Source organism: Mustela nigripes, chromosome 1 (assembly GCF_022355385.1).
Source record: "Mustela nigripes isolate SB6536 chromosome 1, MUSNIG.SB6536, whole genome shotgun sequence".
NCBI classification, from domain to species: Eukaryota; Metazoa; Chordata; class Mammalia; order Carnivora; family Mustelidae; genus Mustela; species Mustela nigripes.
Genome location: NC_081557.1, coordinates 222,977,865 through 222,995,078, shown reverse-complemented (window position 1 = coordinate 222,995,078; position 17,214 = coordinate 222,977,865). Strand labels below are relative to the sequence as shown.

At 42.0% G+C, this 17,214-nt stretch overlaps 1 protein-coding gene across 1 annotated transcript in view; it reads left to right on the top strand.

Moving 5' to 3' along the window:
• SEL1L3 (SEL1L family member 3) overlaps positions 1–4,530 on the top strand; it is a 128,917-nt gene extending 124,387 nt beyond the window's left edge. The window contains exon 24 of the mRNA XM_059381997.1: positions 4,243–4,530. Within this exon, the coding sequence (XP_059237980.1) occupies positions 4,243–4,412 (170 nt within the window). The 3' untranslated portion in view covers positions 4,413–4,530. The remainder of the gene's footprint in view (positions 1–4,242) is intronic.
• The last annotated feature ends 12,684 nt before the right edge of the window (positions 4,531–17,214 follow it).

Here is a 17,214-nt window from a genome sequence, read left to right as displayed (position 1 = left end):
GAATTTTTAAAAACTCAAGGAAACAAATGAAAATGAAAACACAACTGTTCAAAACCTTTGGGATGAAGCAGAGACAGTCCTAAGAGGGAAGTACATAGCAATACAAACCTTTCTCAAGAAACAAGAAAGGTCTCAACTATACAAGCTAAACTTACACCTAAAGGAGCTGGAGAAAGAACATTAAAAAAGCCTAAATCCAGCAGGAAAAGAGAATTAATAAAGATTAGAGTAGAAATCAATGAAACAGAAACCAAAAGAACAGTAGAGCAGTTCAATGAAAGTAGGGTTCTTTGAAAGAATTAGTAAGGGTGATAAACCCCTGGCCAGACTTATTAAAAAGAAAAGAGAAAGGACCTAAAACAAAATCATTAATGAAAGAGGAAAGATCACAACCAACACTGAAGAAATACAAATAATTTTAAGAACATATTATGAGCAACTATATGCCAAAAAATTGGGCAATCTGGAAGAAATGGATGTATTCCTAGAGATGTATAAACTACCAAAACGGAAATGGGAAGAAATAGAAAACCCAAACAGACTAATAACCAGTAAGGAAATTGAAGCAGTAATCAAACGTCTGCCAACAAACTAGAGTCCAAGGCTGGCTGGCTTTCCAGGGGCTTTCTACTAAATATTAAAGAAGAATAACTATTCTTCTGAAGCTGTTTCAAAAATAGAAATGGAAGGGAAACTTCCAAACTCTTCCTATGAGGCCAGCTTTACCTTGATCCCAAAACCAGACAAAGACCCACCAAAGAGGAGAATGATAGACCAGTATCTCTGATGAACATGGATGCCAGAATTCTCACCAAGATACCAGTCAATAGGATACAACAGTACATTAAAAGGATGATTCACCACTACCAAGTGGGATTTGTTCCTAGGCTGAAGCGTGGTTCAAAATCCACAAACCAATCAACATGATATGCTACATTAATAAAAGAAAGGACAGGAAACATATGATGCTCTCAATAGATATAGAAAAAGCATTTGACAAAATATAACATCCTTTCTTGATTGGAAGTCTTCAAGGTGTAGGGATAGAGGGAACATACCTCAATTTCATAAAAGCCATATATGAAAAGTCCACAGAGAACATCATTCTCAATGGGGAAAAACTGAATGCTTTCTCCTAAGGTCAGGAACATGGCAGGGATGTCCACTCTCACCACTTTTGTTCAACATAGTACTAGAAGCCTTAGCCTTAGCAATCAGACAACAAAAAGAAATAAAAGGCATCCAAATTGGCAAAGAAAAAGTCAAACTCTCACTCTTCACAGAAGATGTTTTACTCTGTATGGAAAACCCAAAGGACTCCACCCCAACATTGCTAGAACTCATACAGGAATTCAGCAGCAATGTGGCAGGATATAAAATCAATGCACAGAAATCAGTTGCATTTCTGTACACAAACAATGAGACAGAAGAGAGAAATTAAGGAGTCAATCCTATTTACAATTGCACAAAACACCATAAGATATCTAGGAATAAAGCTAACCAAAGAGGCAAAGGATCTGTATTCAGAAAACTCAGAAACACTCACTCATGAAAGAAAGTGAGGTAGACACAAAGAAATGGAAAAATGTTCCATGCTCATGGACTGGAAAAACAAATATTGTGAAAATGTCTATGCTAGTTAGAGCAATCTATACATTCAATGCAATCCCTATCAAAATACCATCAACTTTTTCACAGAGCTGGAACAACTCTATGGAAAAGACCCCAAATAGCCAAAGGAATGTTGAAAAAGAAAACCAAACCTGGTGGCATCACAATTCTGGAATTCATGCTCTATTACAAAGCTGAAATCATCAAGATGGTGTGGTACTGGCTCAAAAACAGACATTTAGATCAATGGAACAGAATAGAGAGCCCACAAATGGACCCTCAATTCTGTGGTCAACTAATCTTCTACAAAGTAGGAATGAATGTCCAATGGATAAAAGACAGTCTCTTCAACAAATGGTGCTGGGAAAATTGGACAGCCACATGTAGAAGAATGAACAGGAACCATTTTCTTACACCATACCCAGAAATAAACCTAATGCCAAATATGAATACAAATGAAGCAAAAAATTAAAAAAAAAAAAAAAGGAAAATGCCTCATCTTTATGAGTATTGTCAAAGTATTGTTAGATCTCCTTATCAGAAGCAGTTAATGAAATGTGGGGAAGCTATAGCAAGATCTCCCTCCTGGTTCTTTTTTTTTTTTTTTTAAGATTTTATTTATTTATTTGACAGAGATCACAAGTAGGCAGAGAGGCAGGCAGAGAGAGAGGAAAGCAGGCTCCCTGCTCAGCAGAGAGCCCGATGTGGAACTTGATCCCAGGACCCTGAGATCATGACCTGAATCGAAGGCAGCGGCTTAACCCACTGAGCCACCCAGGCACCCCTCCCTCCTGGTTCTTGAAGGGACTTCCAAAGTGGGTCCAGATGCTCTAGCAATCAATTAACAAACATGTAATGAATGGGAATCATGTGCAGGCTCTAGGTCCTTCTACACTCACTGAACTGGCTGACACCTGCTCTTTTTTAACTACGCAAGGGACATCAACTACTCAGGAGACATCCCAATCACAGAGGCCTGATTCCATAGGGGGTAGTGGTCCTGGAAAAAGGAGTACCACAGCCGTAATACCATCTGTCCTCAGCTATGCAGACCGAGCAACAAAATAGACTAAATATATGTTTAAAATCATAGGTCTCATCCTCTGGAAAGCAAATTCTATCAAAACAATGAGATCTTAAATTCTTCTCCAGAGTCATGAGATATTTTTGATCTATTTTAATTTTTGTTTAAAAAAAAAATATATATATATATATAGCCAATTAACTAAAGTAACATGTGAATTACAGCTAAATTTGAGTAATATGAGAAAACACAAAATCTCCATAATTTCCCTTGCTGAGGATGCCCATTGCTAATAGGGTTTACGCATCCACGCTCTGGAGATAGTTGATAGCTAGATTACCAGTCAGTATTGCTTTTTAAACGTTCCAACTTAATTCTTGTTTTCACCTAACAGAACAACTTTTTAGGTCAAAAAATTTCTTTCTCTTTACCATACTTCTAATGGCTGAATTATATTACATTATATGGATGTATTTATTTTTGGTTTATCCAATCTTCCCATACGGCATGTTTATGTTATCTCTGATTTTTGGTTGTTATAAAAAATTCTGACAAAAAAGTCCTTGTAGTTAAATCCATAATTTCCATACTAATTCCCTTGGGATAAATTCATGGAAGTAGACATGCTGGATTAATGAGGGTGTACAGTTTAAGTCTTGCTGTATGCGGCTGGATTGGCTTGATATCTCAGGTTGGAGCTGGCATGACCACTCAGTTTAAGATGTTTGGGTTTCCAGCAGCAGTCACAGCAAACTCTGGCTTCAAGGGGTGAAGCTGCATTCCAGAACTCAGAAGCTGGCTTCCCCCTGCTGGCCTGCTGCATTAGAACCCATGGTTACCAGATTCTCCTCCAGCTTTGGTTCTTACCCTGAAGGATTAAAATCAGGAGCACTCATGGTCTGGTGGATAGATTTTTGGGGGGTGGTCCTCTGAACTCCAGAGGTTCAAAACCTAGAACTAGCTAGAATCTAGAACTTCTAGAACCAGGAGTGAGAACTGACAGATCCAGGTTAGAACCAGCTCTGAACATCTATAGGGGGTCTGTTTGGGGGAAGGCAGAACAAAAAGCTACCTCTTGAAATCATTGATTTTAGATAAAGGAGTCAAAGGTCTCTCCAACAAGTACTGACATTCTACAAAATACGAGTTCTGTTCTAGTTTACCAAAGGCCCGTGTGGTATTTCAGCCCAAGTGTCTTAAATATACATAGGCAAGAGAAGTTCCAGTTTGAATGAATTGGGTCATTCTTAGCTCATTTTAATTTTCCACTGCAATGAACTTAACTTTGTTTCCACTCTTTACAAGAGAGGGTGTGGATCTGGGCTAAAATCCTGGTTTTTACATTTCTTAGAGATCTGCCTTGAGCGAGTAACTAATTTCTTTGTGCCTCAGTTTTCACATTGGTAAAATGGGCATCAGGATACCTACTTCATGTTGCAAGGATTAAATGAGAAAGCAAAGGTTGTGCACCTGAGGGTCTAGCATCCAGTAAATACTTAGAAAACATGAATCCTCTTTTCCTGTTCCCTTAGTTCATCAGCGACTCTGGTGTGGCATAAACATTATAAATGTAGAGTCTTTCCCAACTGCTTTATTTACAATTTCAGGTTCATTGGCTATCTCAAATCAGCAGGAGGCCTTCTATAAGTGGAGCCATTCACTTACAATAACCAAGAAGCAGAAACAGCCCGAACCTCCACTAACAGATCAACAGATAAGCAATTTGTGGTATAGACATACAATGGAGTATCATTCAGCCACAAAAAGGTTAAAATAAAAATAAAAATACATACTACAATGTGGATGAACCTCGAAAAATTTATGCTAAGTGGGAGGTTGGGGTACCAGGTAGTGGGTATTATAGAGGGCATGGATTGCATGGAGCACTGGGTGTGGTGCAAAAATAATGAATACTGTTATGCTGAAAATAAAAAATAAATTAAAAAAAATCAGAAACAAAGAGTCACATATTGTATGATTCCATTTACATGAAATATTCAGAATGGAAAAATCAATAGAGAGAGAGAAAGAAGACATAGATGATTTTAGGGGTTGGGGAAGGTATAATGGAGGAACTGCTTAATGGGAAAGGGGTTTGACTTTGGAGTGATAGGAATGTTCTGGAACTAGAGAGAGGTGGGGAGCACACAACATCGTGAATCTGAATGCCACTGAATTGTTCATTTTAAAATGATTAATTTTACATGACAGGCATTTCACCTTGATAAATTAATTAAAAAAAAATCATGATAGGGCCAAACCGATTCCACCCAGAACTCAAAGCCAGGCTAGCATGCACCCAAACTCATAAGATCCTAGTCCACTACATTGCTTTCTCAGGTCAAAGCCACTCTCTGGGCCAGGCTCTTGAGGGGGACAAAGGGGAGAGAGGAAATGAGTTGGTTGGTTGGGTAGGAGGGGAGGGGAAGAGCCCCAGGGCAGAGGAAAAGCCCTGCAGGGCTGTGAAACTCTTGCTGACTGTGATCCCCAACACCACTGACTTTCTAATTGGTCTCAGCCACAGTCTTGATTTCTTTCATGAGACATTAATCCCAAGCACCAGACTGGGACCAGCCTGATGTGGCCTCGCTGTGCTACATTAACCTGCTGATTCGAAGGGAGTTCTAAAAAATTGGCCAGAAAATATGCATGGGAAATCAGAGCCCCCTCTTGGTCCTCAGCTTCCACCTCACCACACCCCATTCCCACCACATCCCTCAGTGCTGCAAGATAAGCCTCTTCGTGCTGGCTGTGAGGGTTTCATGCAGATGGGTCGGCCCTGAGCATGTCCCTGATAGGGATAATGCCTTATCCTCCAGCCTCCAAGTCCCAGTATTCCGCTCAGAGGCTCCAGAGTTGTCTGGGTGGGTAATCAGTGATCGAAAGCTGGCCAGGGCGTGGAAGGAAGACCTCAGTTAATCAGCAGATGCTTTGATAGTTTAGGGGGATCTTTCCCTTGTTGGAAGGTTGAGCTGGGGGTGAGAGGAAGCAGAGACCCACACTTGAATCCTGAAATGTACCAGCCTATTAGCGAGCCTGTGTCTACTCAGCGTGGAAGGCAGATTTCTGTCCCTGAACAGTCTAGGTGCCTGGGACACCGATGCTCATGTCTTCCCCCAAGAATACCCCCATCACATCATGTCACTGGAACCCTAAACCTCCCCTCGCCTCCCCTCTTCCTCTTGCCCCCTGGGTCTGATGGCGCCTGGAAGGATGCACGAGGCGCTTGCTTGCTGTTTTACCAACAGCCGGAAAGTCTAGTTCTCTGTGTAAGGGACCACCATTCAGTTAGAGGGAGACAGCAGATTATAATCCCACTTTGGGAACTAGAGCACACAATTTCAGGAAGCACTTGTATGACTTCAAGAACGAGTGCCTCCTTAAATTTTGTGCCCTTGGTGCCTCTCTTGCCTCACCCCAGCCTCTCCCCTGTTGATACCCTGCCTCACCTGGTTCAGTAAACCGAGATCAGATGCGATGACACTCAGAGAGGACAGATTCCCACGAATTTATCAGTCCAAGTGGCTGATGACTAGCACCGGAAGGTCAATTTATTCATTTATAGAGCTTGGTTATTTTAGGCAGCCACTGACTACCCAGCAGAGGCGGGGAGGAAGCTATTACAATAATACCAAACCCTCACAATAATACCAAACCCTCACAAACTTATACCATGTGCCACGCAGCGCAGCAAAACGCTGTCCACTCGATATCTCATGGAATCCCTGCAACAATCCTAGGAGACAGAGGCATGGATATAGGATTCCCATGTGACAGAGAGGAAACAGGGACTACGTGAGAATAAGGGATTTACTTGGGACCTTGTAGAGACGTAGGAATCCAGGTGTGAGCAGAGGAGAGCCTGGTGTGGAGCCCACCCGGGAGATGAGAATTGTCTGAGCTGGAGACGCAGAAGCAGCAGACAAGGGGTAAGACCGGCTCAGTATCAGAAAGGCCAAATGGTCAGGCCAGCAGCCCCTGGCTGTGGGCAATGCCGGGAGGAAGGGGTTAGCGAAGACGGCCAGTTTTCCGGCTTTCCAGCGTCCACCACCTGGTGGGGGAATGACGACTGAACAGCCTTAGCTCTTCCGGACAGCAGAAGCTGGTATCAGAGACAAGGTGCTCCTTCCTGCATTATTTGGAAGCCCCAGTGAGTGAAGGACGGGATGGAAGAGTGAGAGAGCTTTTCACAGATTTATCAGGCAGCCGTGGGGCACACAGCCTTGGAACCTTCCGCTCGGAGCCCCTCTAAACACTCTCTGTCCACGGGAACATGTGATTTCTCAGCCGGTTTCTCTGTATCGGTCAGGATCAAGTCCAAACTCCGCACAGACTCCCGTTATCTCTACCTGAGCCGCCTTATCTCTCTGCAGGCTCCTTGCTCACAGGCCAGCCTGCAAGCAGTTCCTCGAAGTTCTAAGGTCCCCTTCTGATCCCCGCCTTTGTTCCCTTTTCTTGGAAAGCACCTCCCTTTTCCCCTCCCCCCTAACAGGTCCTCAAGCCCTTTCAGGAATCTGGTGACAGTGATAGCTCAGGCTTCTGGGCTGTATTCAGAGATCACCCCCTTTGGGAAGTCTTTCTCCCCGCTTCCCCCCCACCCCCCCCAATCCCAAGGCACTGGGTCCTCCCTCTCACCTCCTCAGAATCAACAGAACTGTGTGCTTATAAGCCTTACGATGCACCAAGCAACACGCTTGGTGCTCTAATTATGAGTCTCGGTATTTTCCTAAGTACAGTATTTCCACCCCGGGACACATGAAATGTTTCTGACTCAGATGAACTTTAAAGTTTGAATAGCTGTGCATTTGCTTTAGTGTTCTTTAGAAAGAAGAAAAGAAAAGGACTCACACACTAAACCCAAGATGTCACAAACATTGCTGCTTAGGACAAAGCAAAAATGCCTGGCAATGTGAGGGGAGGAACCTGGCAGGGAGAGCAAACAAACATTTTAAAGGGAGAGGGGCTGATATCCGAGGTTCTGGGAAATCGCACTTAATCCTTACAACAACCTTGGGAAAATGGTATCTTCACGTTGCTGAGGTAGAAGCCGGTGCGTCCCAGAGGTTAAATAACTTGCCTCTGGTCACCGACCCGCACTTGCAAGGAGGGCATAGGGTTGGCTCTCCTTCTGGACTGGGGGCTCCCCGCCTAGCAAAGCCCCCGCCTGGACTCTGTCTGTCTCCCTCTCTGGATGGTTGGTGGTCCTGGAAAACAGGAACATGCCTTTATCGTCTGTGCATCTTGTGCTCAGGACATGTCCCAACACAGCAGAACTGACTGCCTGAAAGACTAGTGCATGGTTTGCAAGACACTCACCAGCATTTTCACTCATTCTGGAGAAAGATTTTTTAATCCCTTTTTTTGCTTCTCGGGGGAGGGCACGGGGATCAAAGTCTCACCTTCAAGCCAGGAGCATCAAAGAGGGACCAAACTCCCCAGATGCCACAGAGGCCGGGGACCTGGGAGTCTGGTGGGGCAGGAGTATAGGGGGTAGAGAAAGGAGGAAGAGAAAACTAATCAGGCCCTCCTCTGCAGACCCCAGGCAGGGGACCTTTAACCATGAGCACTTTTCTCCTTTTCCAGCTCAGAGCCCAGGGGGCCAAAGTCACAAGAACATCCTGTCCTCCACAGGCACTGACAGTCACTTGGGACTTAGATAAGATATTAAGAGCTAAAGCCTTGTCCTTGAGCAAGCAGACACTCTGTGGGTCAAATCCAGTTTCCCAACTGACACACTTCCTGAGGGTCATTTGCGTTTTTCTTTTCTTTATTACATTTTCTTACTTGTAACGATATAATATAAGTTCTTGGTCAAACAATTGGGAGGAGGGAAAAATAGATAAGTATTTATACTTTTGATATATTCTTATATGTGTCTACATGATTATAAATATATAATATAAACATTTCTTTTTTAAAAAAAGATTTTATTTATTCATTTGACAGACAGAGATCACAAGTAGGCAGAGAGGCAGGCAGAGAGAGAGGAAGAAGCAGGCTTCCTGCTGAGCAGAGAGCCCGATGTGGGGCTTAAGCCCAGGGCCCTGGGATCATGACCTGAGCCGAAGGCAGAGGCTATAACCCACTGAGCCACCCAGGCTCCCCTAAATATATATAATATAAATAAATATATAGCATATATAATTGTATATAATTTTCTTTATCAATATTTCTTCCCACCCAGAAATGCCTAACATTTGTATGTATAGACAGAGGAGGAGGAAGAAGAGGAGAGAAAGGTTGGGAGGCTGTTCCTTGACAGGGCAAGCTGGGTTTAAAGGGTCTTTCTTACCTGTTGCCATTCCTTGACGGGGCCTTCCTCTGTAAACATCTGGGATGGAGTTTGAGGTCCTTGGACCTTGAGAGAGGGAGACGGGAAGAGGGCCTGAGATCTGAGAAGCAGCAGCTGGCTGCCTACCACAGAGGTAGGCCAGAGAGAAAGCCGGACAAGAAGGCACGCCAGGTGATCCCAGGTGGCCCGCAGACTGAGTTTCGAGAAAAGTTGTCTTTCCTGTGGTGCCCACTCAATGACATTTTCAAATTTTTAGGAAAGCCCGTGACTTTAAACAGCTAGTCTTGGTGCTTTGGGGACATGAAGGAAAGGGTGAAGTGACACTGAATAAGCAAGTAGCTGTGTATGGACCAGGAGCTAAGGGCAGGAGACAGAAGTAACAGCTTAGTGCACGAGGAAGGTGACTCATCACCGTCACAAGCACTCTAAGAGAGAGCCTCAGGAGTTAATCAGAGCAAACAGTGTTCCTGTTACCCCAGACAGAGGAGGGTGAGTTTGGGGGTTTGGGTTTTGTTTTGTTTTTGTTTTTGTTTTTCCCCAAATGCTCCTCTCTCTGCCCCTCCCCCCACTTGTGGGTGCACTCTTATAAATAAGTAAGTAAAATCTTATTTATTTGGGTGGGGGAGCAGAGGAAGAGGGAGAAACAGACTTTTTTTTTTTTTTAAGATTTTATTTATTTATTTGACAGACAGAGATCACAAGCAGGCAGAAAGGCAGGCAGAGAGAGTGGAGGAAGCAGGCCCCCTGCTGAGCAGAGAGCCCAACCTGGGGCTCAATCCCAGGACCCTGGCATCATGACCTGAGCTGAAGGCAGAGGCTTTAACCCACTGAGCCACCCAGGCATCCTGAAAAGGCAGACGTTTTAACTACTGAGCCATATAGGCACCTCCAAAGAGTGAGTTTTAAAGGAAATGTCTGGGGACACCTGGATGGCTCTGTCCCTTAAGCGTCAGACTCTTGGTTTTGGCTCGGGTTGTGATCTCTGGGTCCTGAGATGCAGTCTCCACTGGGAGTCCACTTGGGATTCTCTCTCTCCCTCTCCCTCCTCCTCTGCTCCTCCCCTCTACCCCTACCCTTTCCCTTTCTCCCTTCCCCTCCTCTCCTCATACTCTTGCTCTCTCTCTCTCTTTCTCAAAAATAAATGAATATGTTTAAAAAAGAAATAACTAAAGGAAATGTCTGGAGAATACAGACACTTTCGTATGCACACAGACACACACAGACACAATCTCTTTCTTCCCCCTCTCCAGGTTAATGCCAGGAAACCAGAAGGAAAAAAATAAAGTTGGCCAGAAAAGACTCCTGTTCACCTTGGACTGGGACCATGTGTCCTTGAGAAAAGCTGGGCTGAGGGCCCCAAAGCCCACTGTCACACTGTCTGGGACGGAGAACTTTAACCAGTTGCAGAAACACTACCACACCCCATGCTTGGCCTCTGCTGTCTTTTATAGCCTCTGGTTGCTGGCAAGTTGCTGCTTGACTCACTGAGGAATTTGAACTGCAGTATTCTAAGAGACAGTCACCTTCATCTCTGGATGCACAGAGACGTAGTCCAGGAAGCAAGGTTTCCTAAGAAGTCCTCGGCACCAGGGGTGGAGGGATGTGCACCTTGGTTTCAAGCCATTCCCTTTCCCAAGGACTCCCACCTGCCGCTGCCAACTCAGCCTAGCTCCTTCTCCATCTCTCGCTCCCTAGGGAGTCTTTTCCTTTGTGGTTGTTACCGATCTTTTCCTGATCATAAAATTGAGGTTATGCTAAATTGAAGGTTTAGGAAAGTATTGAAAAAGTTGCTCACTGTCTCCAGTAAAATGTTGCAAAGATCAGATTATATATATATATAATTTTGATTCCTTCCCTTTTCACGTTTCTTCCTGGAGAGGTTTATTTATTCCTGGAGGACAAGCAGAATTGGTACGATTGTAGTGGGGGTTTTGGTTTTTTTTTTTTTTTCCCCTTGGATTATTTAGGAACAGCTTTAATTTCTGGAATAATGGTAAATTGTTGTGGTGACACCTGAATCTTTGTCTTGTTCCTGATTTTAATGGGGATGGCTTTGCTGTGTCACTTTTGTTGTTGTTGTTTTAAAAGATTCACTTTTAGAGACAGAGAGTGCAGGAAAGAGTGTGCAGGGAGGGAGGGGCAGAAGGAGAGAGAGCATCTCAAGCAGACTCCCCACTGAGCACAGTGCCCAACCTTGAGCTCAACCTCATGACCCTGAGATCATATCCTGGGCCAAAATCAAGGGTCAGACACTTAAGCTTAACAGACTGAGCCCCTGAGGCGCCCCTGCTTTGCCCCTTTCAATTATGTTTTTTTTTTTTAAGATTTTATTTATTTATTTGACAGACAGAGATCACAAGTAGGCAGAGAGGAAGGCAGAGAGAGAGGGGGAAGCAGGCTCCCCACCGAGCAGAGAGCCTGATACCAGGACCCTGAGATCATGACCTGAGCCGAAGGCAGAGGCTTTAACCCACTGAGCCACCCAGACACCCCTATGATATTGATTCTTATTTATACCAGTCAGATTTTGGGCATTGAGACAGAGGTTCTTTACCAAGAAAAAGAAAGTATATTTCTAAAATCAAAGTTCACTATTTAAAAATAAGTTTAAAATAATTAAAAAATGAAAATAAATGAGAAATGGATATTGAAATTTATCAAATTTTTCAAAAATGTCTGTCAAGAGGACAGATATTGATGAATTTTATGAGAATATTTTTTATATTAAACTATCCTTATATCCTTATATAACATCACTTGGCATTTCATGCACTACAGAGTTTATTTGCTGGAATTTTATTTAAAATTTTTGTTTCGATATACATAAATGAACATCATCTGTATTTTTTGTTTTAACTTTGTTCTGAATTAGCCTCATAAACTGAATTGTGATGCAATCCATTGTTTTCCCTGTCCCTTGTTCAAGAACAAGTTCTTTATCATGAGAATTATCTACTCCTTCAATGTCTTTTTAAGAGTTTTCTCTTGTAATCACTTAGCCCATCATCTTTTGTGAAGGCAATCAACTTCTCTTTCATATTTATTGCTTTGTTTAGATTATTATCCATTTCTTCTTTTTTTTAAGATTTTTTTAAAGATTTTTTTAAGATTTTACTTATTTCTTTGACAGAGAGATAGAGAGAGATCACAAGTAGACAGAGCAGCAGGCAGAGGGAGAGGGGGAAGCTGCCGGACTTGATCCCAGGACTCTGGGATCATGACCTGAGCTGAAGGCAAATGCCCAACCAACTGAGCCATCCAGGCATCCCTATTAGCCATGTCTTGATCCAAGTTCGGTACTTCACATTTTACTGGAGAAAGATAGATTTTATATGGATTTTCAAGTGTATTGCTGAGTTTTGCATAATTTAAAAAAGTTTCTGTGTCTATAATTTTCACTACTCAGTTCCGTGTAGAGATTTAAAATGGCAGGACCATGGGGCACATCAGTAGTACAGTTGGTTAAGTGTCTGACTCTTCTTTTCCCTCAGGTCATGATCTCAGGTCATGGATCCAGCCCAGGGCTGGGCATGGAGCCTGCTTGAGAGTCTCTCTCCCTCTGCCTCTGCCCCTTCCCCCCCTGCTCCTACACACTCTCTCTCTCCCTAAAAAAGAAAAAAATAAAATAAAATAAATTTAAAAATGACCAGACCTCAGGTTCAGAGGCCCTGGATTCAAATCTCCATTTTCTTACTTCCTCTTATGATGAGATTAGATAAGTTACTGGCTTCTGAAACGCAAAAATGAAAAATAGATATAATAGGATTTTGCACTTTATAAGGATGCTAGGAGGGGAAGGAGGGTAGGCAGAGTGCTTAGCGCAATGCCTAGAACATGGAAATATTCAGTAAATGTGGGCTGTTTTTATGTACTTAATATTGGATATTTGCATTTTTCCCACATTTTTTCCTTTATCATATAAGCAAAACATTACCTATTTTTGTTTTTGTTTTTTACCTAAGACTGTCTACTTCTACAAAATTACTAGTGTATTTTTTTTCTGTTTTACCTTTGTCTTTCCTTTCTCTGGATTTCCTTCAGACTATTTTGCTTTCTAACTTCTGAAGCTTATTGCTTAATTCTGTTACTTTCCTTCTTGCTTATTTAATGGTGAAAGCATTTGTTGCTTTGAATTTGCTTCTCATTACAGCTTTGTCAGGCCCTATAGCATTGCTATGCAGTATGCTAATTACTGCTATGTTTGAAATATCCAACAGTTACATTTTGGTTTCATTTTTGACAGAAGAGGTATTTAGGAGAGAATCCCTGTATTTTCATAGGGTTGAGTCTTTTTGTTGATTGTAGTTATGTTATTAATATTGGTTAGAGGATGCTCTGAATAATTCATGCTTTGGGGAATTTACTGAAATTTTCTTTGTTGAGTAATATATAATCAGTATCAAAGTGATCTATAAGTACTAGAGAGTGTTTTGTTTATAAGAAAAAGGAATATGATATTTATCTATAAAATTGACTTTCTTGATTACATCATTCAGACTTTCTATCCCAATGCCATCTGTATATGCTATAGACAATATATGACTGAAAATTTTCTAGTAGCTGTGTTGAAAAGTAAAAAGAAATAGGTGAAATTGATTTTAATTAGCATATTTATACAACACCCTGTATCCAAAATATTATCATTTCAATATAAAATATACTAATGAGGGTGCCTGGGTGGCTCAGTGGGTTAAGACTCTGCCTTCAGCTCAGGTCATGGTCTCAGAGTCCTGGGATTGAGCCCCGCATCAAGTTCTCTGCTCAGCAGGGAACCTGCTTCCCCCTCTCTCTCTGCCTGCCTCTCTGCCTACTTGTGATCACTCTCTGTCAAATACATAAAATCTTTAAAGAAACATAAAAATAAAAATAAAATATACTAATGAAATGTCTTACATTTTTGTCTACTATTAATGTGTCTTTTACATTTGTAGCACTTCTAGATTCAGATATTAAATTGCCATCAGGAATCCTTGATCTATATTTAGATTCCATAAAATCTACATTTCAAAAGGTAAATTCACATGCCTCTGTTGTTCTCAGTAGTCTTAAAAATTTGTCAATATTGAATCAAGTATCCTTTTTAAGAATTATATTAAAATTAATTAAAATTAAATACAATTAAAAATTCAATTTCCCAGTCCCACCAGCCACATTTCAAGGGCTCAGCAGCCACATGTGGCTACTCTCTGATGAACTGGGCAGCACAGCTATCCTTACTTATTTTTGCCTGCTAGATCTGCCAAATAAAGCTATACTAAAATGCCCAACTACTTTTTGAGGAATTGTTAATGTTATTTACATGTGATAATGGTATTTGCATATTTTTTGGATTTTTAATTGAGGTGTAATTGACATATAACATTATATTTGTTTTAGGTGTGCAACTTCCTGATTCGTTAATGTACATATTGTGAAATGATCATCACCATATGTCTGTGAACACTGATTCCCTGTGTTTAAAAAATTCCTATATTTTACAAATATATGTTGAAATATTTACAAATAAAATTAAGTGATCTTTGAAAAGGGTTTCACACCATATGGGAAAGGAGAAAGTAGGCTTGAGTATAAGTGAAAATACAATGACTCTGAGTTGATAATTACTAAAGCTTAGGTCCACAGGTACTTAGGAATTCATGACACTTTTCAGTTTACATTTTTTATATATTTGATATTTTTCATAATACAAAATAATTTTTTTTAAAATTTAGATGAAATTTTTTCACTTATGAATTCTATCGAAATTTCCAGTACAGGGGCATCTGGGTGGCTCAGTCGGTTATATGTGGACTTTTGATCTTGGCTCCAGGCATGATATTGGGGTTGAGGGATAGAGCCTCAGGTTGCGCTCCCCAATCTGTGCAGACTCTGTTTAAGATTCTCTCTCTCCTTTCTCTACCCTCCCCTGCTTACACCATCCCCTCAGTGAATAAGTGAAATCTTAAAAAAAATTTTTTTTCCTGTGCAAGGATGCGTGGGTGGTGCATCTGATTCTTGGTTTCTGCTCAGGCCATAATCTCAGGGTAGTGAGATAGAGCCCTGAGTCGGGCTCCACACATTAGAGTCTGTTTAAGATTCTCTCTTCCTCTGCCTTTGCCCCTCCAACTTGTGCTCTCACTCTCTCAAATGAATAAATAAATCTTTAAAAAAATCTCCAGCACATTGCTTTATGTATTTCAATGCTAGGTTATTTTATTTTTATAATCATAACTGAAAAATTAAATAAATCTAACTACTTATATATAATCAGAACTCAACTTTATTTTTTTCCTGCTGATCTCTAAATCTTCAATGGGAAGTTCTTGCCTTCCTCATAAAAACTCAGTTTTTCTAGTCACTTTTAGTGACGTTAGGATTACTTTAAGTCACAAATTTAGTATGGTGGTTAAAGGTGGCTACAGATTCTTTGATGTTCTTTCTATGGAATGCTGGGGTCCACTCCTCTCCCCTCTAGTTGGGGCTGTGCTTGCTTTGACCAATGGAATGTGGCAGAAGCGATCTTGTATAATTTCTGAAGCAAGGCCCTCAGAGCTTCACAGCTTTTTTCCCACTCTTGGTACACTCCCTTCTTTAATCCAGTCACCATGTTCTGTGAAGCGTAAGCTGCATGGAGAAACCACATGAAAGAGAATCAAGACACCTGGTTGACAGCCCTCCTGAGCTCCCTGCCAGCAGCTGTGTGAGTGAGCCATCTTGGACAACATTCAACTGGCCGACAGAGTAGAGTAGGTCAACACAGCCTTTTTCTCCACTGCCACCAGCCCTTTTCCTCAGACACAAGTTGGGTAACACCATCTCATGTCCTCATTTGCTGCAGAGCACTCCAACCTCACCCTCTGAGGGTTCCATGAAGCCACCTCCCTAGACTTGAGTAAGGAAGGAAGCATGGCCATCTTGGATTGGTGCTGAGACAGAAAGATGTAAAGTGGTGGGGAAAGGGAGGTAATAGTCACAGCCACCATTCCGGTGCCATCGGCCTGGCCCACCACTGGCTGCATCTGCTCCTGCCTAAACTTCCTGCTCTGTTAAAAAAAAATAAAAAAAAAAATAAAAAGTCTTCTTTCTACCACATCTAGATTCTTAGTAATCTCCTTTTTTTCTTGAGGAGCAAAAAGTGAAAGTGATGGTAAGAAGAAGGAAGGAACAAGATTCCCTTACTGTTTCCAGCCAGAATGGTAAGGCCAGAGGTAAGATCAAGGCAAGGGATACAAACAGTTCCCTGAGTAAATCTTTCCTCTTGGCTACTCGGAACTAAAACTTCAGGGGGAAGAAAGATGAGAGTTTTCTCCCTCCACCAGCAAGTCTCAAGTTCTCATCTGGTTCTGAAGTGATGTGTGGTGACACTATGGTGCTCTTTTCACCTCTATCCTGAATGTTTGGGGAGTGACTTGCTTGCTTTGATTTGTGATGTGTCCCACACATACTTCACTGGGTGGTGAGGAAGAAAAACCAGGGTACTTGTGAGGACAAGGGAATTGGATTTGGGAGGTTGATACAGGAAGTGACATATTCAGCACATGTCTGCCACATTGGATAATCTTGAGTTCCATACTCTTGATTCCTTATTCCTGGACTGTCCCACCTCCTTTCTTCTAAGCTTCTTCTTCCAGAATGCCTTGACACTTCAACTCTGATATGTTTAGAACCTGCCCTATAATAATGGAGGTCAGTGAATAACAAGGCAGCATGATTCACTGGGTAGGACATTGGGCTCTATTTGAATCCTATCATCTGGGACCATCAGTTTTCTGAATCTCCTTCATTTAATGGGAATAAGTAACTCCTGTCTCTTTAAGGCTCTAGTGCCAGTCCATGAGGTGTTGCATGGAAAACAGCTACCTAGGGCTCTCAAGTGCTGTTGGTTGTGGAAGGTGGCCTCCCAAGCCTATCTGTGGTGTTAGCAGGGGTCCTCAAGTGCTCTGGAACGTCCACAGCAGTCACAGTGTGGGCCTCCGAGTTATCTGATGGGTAAGTCTGGGGAAAGATGGAGTATGCTCAGCTTTGGAATGCTCAGTGTCCCATTTTATTTCAGTCAGCTGTGGTAGGTCTTTCAGGGCCCTACCCCATGGAGGAGGCCTGCACTATTCACCTCTGCCTGTGACTGGCGAAGTAAATTGGTTCATTCAACAGTGGAATGTTAAGAAGCTTTCTCCCACCCCTGAAGATATATAAGCCACATCTTGAAATCATCCCCCTTAGTAATAAAACAGATTATTTTCATCTCTATCTGTCCATCTTCTATGTCTTATTTTTCATTGATTCCAAATTCTGGAAGAAAAGAAAGCGC